Source organism: Chiloscyllium plagiosum, chromosome 3 (genome assembly GCF_004010195.1).
Source record: "Chiloscyllium plagiosum isolate BGI_BamShark_2017 chromosome 3, ASM401019v2, whole genome shotgun sequence".
NCBI lineage: Eukaryota > Metazoa > Chordata > Chondrichthyes > Orectolobiformes > Hemiscylliidae > Chiloscyllium > Chiloscyllium plagiosum.
This window is the reverse complement of record NC_057712.1, coordinates 111751676-111759774: the sequence shown is the minus strand read 5'-3', so window position 1 is coordinate 111759774 and position 8099 is coordinate 111751676. Positions and strand designations below refer to the sequence as shown.

Here is an 8099-nt window from a genome sequence, read left to right as displayed (position 1 = left end):
AGATGGAGTTTAATTCAGATAAATGCGAGGTGCTGCATTTTGGGAAAGCAAATCTTAGCAGGACTTATACACTTAATGGTAAGGTCCTAGGGAGTGTTGCTGAACAAAGAGACCTTGGAGTGCAGGTTCATAGCTCCTTGAAAGTGGAGTCGCAGGTAGATAGGATAGTGAAGAAGGTGTTTGGTATGCTTTCCTTTATTGGTCAGAGTATTGAGTACAGGAGTTGGGAGGTCATGTTGCAGCTGTACAGGACATTGGTTAGGCCACTGTTGGAATATTGCGTGCAATTCTGATCTCCTTCCTATCTGAAAGATGTTGTGAAACATGAAAGGGTTCAGAAAAGACTTACAAGGATGTTGCCAGGATTGGAGGATTTGAAGTATTGTGAGAGGCTGAACAGGCTCGGGCTGTTTTCCCTGGAGTGTCGGAGGCTGAGGGGTGATCTTATAGAGGTTTACAAAATTATGAGGGGCATAGATAGGATAAATAGACAAAGTCTGTTCCCTAGGGTCAGGGAGTCCAGAACTAGAGGGGATAGGTTTAGGGTGAGAGGGGAAAGATATAAAAGACACCTAAGGGGCAACTTTTTCACGCAGAGTGTGGTACGTGTATGGAATGAGCTGCCAGAGGATGTGGTGGAGGCTGGTACAATTGCAACATTTAACAGGCATTTGGATGGGTATATGAATAGGAAGGGTTTGGAGGGATATCGGCCGGGTGCTGGCAGGTGGGACTAGATTGGGTTGGGATATCTGGTCGGCATGGACAGGTTGGACCGAAGGGTCTGTTTCCATGCTGAACATTTCTATGACTCAATGACTCTAAGAACCCATGGCATTGAAGGCAGTATATTAGCACAAATTAAGGATTGGCCAACTACTAGAAGATAGAGGATAGAATGGCAACCTGTAACTAGTACAATTCCAAAGCATTAGGGCCACAATTATTTACGATATACATTAATGACTTGGATGAGGAAAATGAATGTTCTACAATGAAATTTGCAGACGACACAAAAATACGTAAAAAAGCAGGTAGTGAGGATGACACGGGTCTGCAGGGGGATAATAGATTAAGCAAGTGGGCAAAAACTTGACAGATGGAATACAGAGTGGGAAAATGTGAGGTTATGCACTTTGACTGGAAAAATAGAGGAACTACGTATCAATAAATGGAGAAAGACTACAGAAAGCTACATTGAATCGCTTCAAATGATGGGCATTTTGTTTGGGTTTTGCAAGCATGTGTTAATTGAGCAGGGTCTTGACTTTGTCCATCACAGACAGCCAGAGGAACATGTCTAATGCAATCTGCCAATTGTTGGGATGTATAACTTAGATACCTGATGTGCTTCAGAACTGAAATTCAAACATGACATTGCTTCATTGTGTGGTAGGCAGAACATGTTTTTATACTGAAGTATTAGAAAAAAACCACTCCATCTCCACTGCATTGCAGCAGTGTGAAGCAATGTGCTTAAACAGTTATTCAATTTTTGAAATACTTTGCCTTTCCAAAATAATTTGAGGTAGACTGTACACTTATTGGGTCTGAAAACAGTGGGCATTTGTTCATTTGCATGATACATAGTGAGAAATTATCTGATCAGGGTAGCCATGATCCCACAGGATAGCTTTAATGTATTCTCTTTTTGTGTCAATATACCGGTCAATGTATGCCATGGGATTCACTTTCTATAAGATTGATCTTATCAATATTCAATTGGGCATTCATTTAGCAGTCCTCGGCGTAAATCACAAAAAGCCAGTATACACATTCAGCAGATAATTGGGAATGAAAACATGTATTTGCCTTTATCACAAAGAGAATAAAGTATAAAAATAGGGAGCTTTTGCTAAAACTACACAAAATACTAGATAGACCACACCTGGAACATTATGAACCCTCTTGGACCCATTATCTAAGGAAAGAGAGAGTAGCAATGAAGACAGTTCAGTGAATGTTCACTACATTGATTCCAGATGTAGAGGGTTTTTTTTAAAGGAAGCGAGGTTGAGTAATTAGGCCTGGACACATTGGAGTTTAGAACAAAGACAGGCTACATTATAAAGCATACATGGAAGAGTCTAGGACCATAGGGTGTAATATCTAATTAAGCATTGCCCATTTAGAGGCTAGGAGGAGAAAGTGAGGATTGCAGATGCTGGAGATCAAAACTGAAAATGTGTTGCTGGAAAAGCGCAGCAGGTCAGGCAGCATCCAAGGAGCAGGAGAATCGACGTTTCGGGCGTGAGCCCTTCAGGTCTAAACCTGTCGCCCAATTCCTAAGCATCTCTATCCCTCTGCTCCCCACCTACTCCCTGAAGAAGGGCTCATGCCCGAAATGTCGATTCTCCTGCTCCTTGGATGCTGCCTGACCCTGCTGCGCTTTTCCAGCAACACATTTTCAGCCATTTAGAGGCTAGTTCATTAAGTATATTGAAGACTGAAATAAGAAGATTGTTAATCAATATGGTAATCAAGGGTTATGGGGAAAAGGCAGGAAAGTGAAGTTGAGTATTATCAGATTAGTCATGATCTCACTGAAAGGTGAAACAGACTCAATGGGCTGTTTGGTCTACTTCTGCTCAGACATCTTATTGATATTAATAGACCCTTTTCTATTGGAAAAACAAAGATGGGGTCATCTAATAGAGGTCTTAAAATTTACTAATGAGAAAGAACGTAACTGGAGACCAGTAAAAGGAAAGGCAATTATCAAGAAATACAACAGGAAATTCAGAAGAAAATGTTTTTACACAAAGGGTGATCAGAATGTGGTTGAAATAACAGACATAAGCATTCAGATTCCGTAGATCCTTCAAAGTGACCGATAGACAATGTGGAGAAGAAGGTGTTTGGCACATGTGCCTTCAGTGGTCAGAGCACTGAGTACAAGGGTTGGGACATCATGTTGCAGTTGTACACAAAATTGGTGAAGCCTCTTTGGGAGTAAAGAACAAAGAACAAAGAAACTTTACAACCCAGGAACAGGTCCTTCGGCCCTCCAAGCCTGAGCCGATCCAAATCAAGTGTCTAAACCTGTCGCCCAATTCCTAAGCATCTGTATCCCTCTGCTCCCCATCTACTCATGCATCTGTCCAGACGCATCTTAAATGAATCTACCGTGCCTGCCTCTACCACCTCTGCTGGCAACGCGTTCCAAACGCCCACCACCGTCTGTCTGAAGTATTTGCCGCGTGTATCCCCCTTAAACTTTTCACCTCTCACCTTGAAAGAGTGACCTCTCATTACTGAATCTTTCATCCTGGGAAAAAGCTCGTCTCTATCCACCCTGTCTATACCATTCATGAATTTTGTAAACCTCATTTAGGTCCCCGTCAATCTCCTTTTTACTAATGAAAATAAAACTAACATACTCAACCTTTCTTCATAGCTAGCACCTTCCACATCAGGCAACATCCTCTTAAATCTTCCCTGAACTCTCTCCAAAGCGTCTACATCCTTTTGGTAATGTGGTGACCAGAACTGTACACAGTATCTAAACGCAGCCGAACCAATGTCTTGTACAATTTTAACATGATTTGCCAGCTCTTATACTCAATACCACGTCCAATGAAGACAAGCATATTATATGTCTCTTGACCACTCTATCCACCTGTGCAGCAAACTTCAGGGTACAATGGATCTGCACTCCCAGCTCTCTCTGCCCATCAACTTTTCTGAAGGCTCTTCCGTTCATTGTATAATTCGCTCTGGAATTAGACTTGCCTAAATGCATCACCTTACATTTGCCTGGATTGAAAACCATCTGCCACTTTTCTGCCCAACTCTCCAGTCTATCTATATCCTCCTGTATTCTCTGACAGTCCCTTTTGCTTTCCACCAATCTTCGTGTCATCTGATCATACCAACAGTGCCCTCTTCCAGGTCATTTATGTATATTGCAAACAACAGTGACCCCAGCACTGATCCCTGTGGAACACCACTGCTCACCTTTCTCCATTTTGAGAAACTTCCTTCAACTATTACTCTGTTGCTCAACCAGTTCTTTATCCACCTAGCTAGAACACCCTGCACACCATGTGACTTCACTTTCTCCATTAGTAAGGCGTTTGATAAGGTAGACTAAAGTCCATGTATATGACATCAACAGCCCTTCCTTCACCTATCAACTTGGTCACTTCCTCAAAGAACTCTATTAAGTTGGCAAGGCATGATCTCCCCTACACAAAACCATGTTGCATATCACTGATAAGCCCATTCTTTTCTAAATATAAATATCCCTCAGTACCTTCTCCAGCAACTTTCCCACCACTGACGTCAGGCTCACTGGTCTGTAGTAACCCAGAATATCCCTATTACTCTTCTTGTACAGGGGGACAACATGAGCAACCCTCCAGTCCTCCAGCACCTCACCTGTATTTAAGGATGTCACAAAGATATCTGTCAGAGCCCCAGCTATTTCCTCTCTCACCTCCCTCGGCAACCTGGGATGGACCTCATTCGGACCTGGTGATTTGTCCACCTTAATAACCTCTAGCCTACCCAACACATCTTCCCTACTTATGTCAACGTGATCCAGACTAATCAAACTTCTATCTCTCATCTAAACATGCATCATGTTTCTCTCCTCAGTGAACACTGATGCAAAGTAATCATTCAAAATCTCACCCATTTGCTCAGGTTCGAAACACAGCCTTCCTTTGTTATCCTTTAGTGGACCAATCCTTTCTCTAATTACCCACTTGCTTATTTAAGAATAAAATGCTTTGGGATTCTCCTTAATTCTGCTCGCTGAAGCTATTTCATGACCCATTTTAGCCTGCTTGATTCCTCGTTTAAGACTTGTCCTACTCTTCCGATATTCCTCCATGGCCCGTTCTGTTCTTAGCTGCCTAGACCTTATGTACACTTCCCTTTACCTCTTGGCTAGTCATACAATTTCTCCTGTCATTCACGGTTCACGAATTTTGCCTTTCCTATCCTTTGCCTTCAATGGAACGTGTCTAACCTGCACTATGTTTGACCTATCTTTGAAAGCCTCCCACATCTCAAATGTCGACTTCCCTTCAAATAGCTGTGTCCAATCCACATTTCTGAGCTCCTGCCCAATTTTGATATAATTGGCCCAGTTTAGTACTCTTCCCTTAGGACCACTCTCCTCTTTATCTATGAGTATCCTAAACTTACAGAATTGTGGTCACTGTTCCCAAAGAAATCCCCCACCGCAACTTCTACCACCTGTCCTGGCTTGTTCCCCAGTACCAGGTCCAATATGTCCCCTTCTCTCGTTAGAGTATTGACAAACTGCTTTAGAAAACTCTCCTGGACGCTTCTTACAAATTCTACCTCATCCAGACCTCTGACACTAAGTGTACCCCAGTCAATGTTGGGAAAATAAAAATCTCCCATCACTACTACCCTATTGCCTCTACATCTTACTGTGTACAGTTCTGGTCGCCTTGCTTTATAAATGATTTTAATAAATTGGAAAGGATGCAGAAAAATATTACAAAATGTTACCAGGACTGGAGGATTTCAGCTGTAGTGAGAGGCTGGGACTTTTTTTCCCTGGAGCATAGGAGATTGAGGGGTGACCTTATAAAGGTTTATAAAATCATGAGGAGCATAGAAAAAGTAAATAGTGAAAGTCTTTTCCCTCAGGTAGGGGAATTCAAAACTAGAAGATATCGATTTAAGGTGAGAGGGGAAACATGTAAAATGGACCTGAGAGGCAACGTTTTCACAGAAAGGATGGTTCCTACATAGAATGAACTGCCAGAGGAAGTGGTAGATGCAGGGACAATTACAACATTTAAAAGGCATTTGAACAGGTACATGAACAGGAAAGGTTTAGAGCGATATGGACCAAATGCATAAAAATGAAACTGGTTTAGTTTGGGGAACTTGGTCAGCATGGATGAGTTGGACTGAAGGGTCTGTTTCCATGCTGTTTAACTCTATGACTTAAATATGACTTTAATGCATTTCAATGCATTATAGGCAAGGTTCAACAAACATATAAGGAAGAAGGGAACATGGGTTATGAAAACAAATTTAGATGAGGAAAGATGGGAAGATTTTTAAGTTAGGAATATGGTCCATATGGACTGATGGAGACTCATAACCCATTTTTACCTTGTGGTCTTATGTAATCCTAGCCACTGCCTTTTAGCTTGGCACAAACTTTGTATCCAAATGAATCAGTACAGCTTTACACTACACAATGCCACTCAATAATTGAATAAAGCCCATATTACTGCTCCCATTTATTCCGCTTCTATTTTAAAATAATTTGAAGAAAGTTGACATGGCTTTCTTCTGGTTTACTTACATGATCAAGAGGGGTGAGACGTGCTCCTGATATGGGTCTTGAGTCGCTACCTTCAAAGCTTCGAGCATGGAGACTGTACAAGCAAAGCATGAGATGTATTCTTAAAGATGTGTGTCTTTATTTTGAGCCTCTTTATTGCATTAGGTTTAAAGGCAATTAGAATTAGAATTAGAATCCCTACTGTATGGAAACAGTGACCCACCCAGACCCATTCCCCTACTCTACATTTACCCCTGACCAATGCACCTAACACTATGGGACAACTTAGTATGGCCAAGTCACTTACCCTACACATCTTTGGATTGTGGAAGGAAACCGGAGCACCCAGAGGAAACCCACGCAGACACAGGGAGACACTGTGCAAACTCCACACAGACAGTTGCCCGAGGGTGGAATCGAACCCGGGTCCCTGGCGCTGTGAGGCAGCAGTGCTAACCACCGAGCCATGGTGCAATGTAAAATGCAATAGATTTAAGTATTACAGCTTTGAATATTAATCCATGATTACTCATTTGCCCGATAGCCAAAACATCACAAAGTCAAGGGAAAACAAACATTGAAAGGAGAATGCTGATACAAACAGATGTTTGGAGCAATCCAGCGGATCTGACAACATTTGTGGAGAAATAGAAAAACTTTGACTGCAGTATGATTCTTTTTCAGGGCAATTAAGAACCTAAAAACCAAATACTAACAGCAACTAATTTCTCAAAATATCAAGGCAATTGTTTTGAGTGCCATATTCATGATAAAGAAGGGAAGGAAAATAGTGATGTAATCTCAGCCACTGCCTTTTAGCTTTGTGGTGTAGCCACTGTCGCCAAATACTTCCACTATGTTGGGTTTAACAGGCTGTGACTGTACAAGATGTTGAAAATTATGAGGAGCAGGCTGAATCCAATCAACACAATAATGAAACTATTTCTGTTCACCAAGATGATGTCATGAGAAATCCTGCAAAAACACAATCATGAAAAATCATGACGTTAAACGCTTCACAACATAACTGACAGATGAAGCAACCATAGATTGTAGATAGTTCTTTAACCAAGGAGTACAAGGAAGATGACTACTCTTATGAGCTCAATGAATGCCCACCTATTCACCTAGTAGAAAGTGAGGACTGCAGATGCTGGAGATCAGAGTCAAAACTGTAGTGCTGGAAAGCACAGCAGGTCAGACAGCATTCGAGGAGCAGGAGAATCGATGTTTCAGGCATAAGCCTTTCATCAGGAATGAGGCTTGTGGGTCTAGGCTGAGAGATAAAGGGGTTTGGGGAAAGGTAGCTGAGAAAGCGATAGGTGGATGAAGGTGAGGGAGAAGGTGATTGGTCAGAGGGGGTAGTGATGGATAGGTCCAGAGGGCAGTGCCGAGTTGATAAAGGGGTTTTGGGAAAGGTAGCTGAGAAAGGTGAGGGAGAAGGTGATTGGTCAGAGGGGGTAGTGGTGATAGGTCCAGAGGGCAGTGCCGAGTTGGAGGTATGGGACTGGGATAATGTGAGGGGAAGGGAAATGAGAAAGCTGTTGAAATTCACATTTATTCCATGTGGTTGCAGGGTCCCAAGGCAGAATATGAGGCATTCCTCCTCCAGGCATTGGGTGGTAACAGTTTGGTGGTGGCCCAGGACCTGCATGAGCTGAAAAATGTGTTGCTGGAAAAGCGCAGCAGGTCAGGCAGCATCCAAGGAGCAGGAGAATTGACGTTTCGGGCATAAGCCCTTCTTCAGGAATGAGGAGGGTGTGCCAAGCAGGCTAAGATAAAAGGGAGGGAGGAGGGACTTGGGGGAGGGGCGTTGGGAATG

At 42.5% G+C, this 8099-nt stretch overlaps 1 protein-coding gene across 2 annotated transcripts in view; it reads right to left on the bottom strand.

The window, feature by feature from the left end:
* The window catches only part of armc2 (armadillo repeat containing 2), a 247514-nt gene that overhangs the window by 219265 nt on the left and 20150 nt on the right, over positions 1-8099 (bottom strand). For both annotated transcript variants that reach the window (XM_043687091.1, XM_043687090.1), the window contains exon 3: positions 6299-6371. In XM_043687091.1, coding sequence (XP_043543026.1) covers positions 6299-6371 — 73 coding nt within the window. The remainder of the gene's footprint in view (positions 1-6298; positions 6372-8099) is intronic.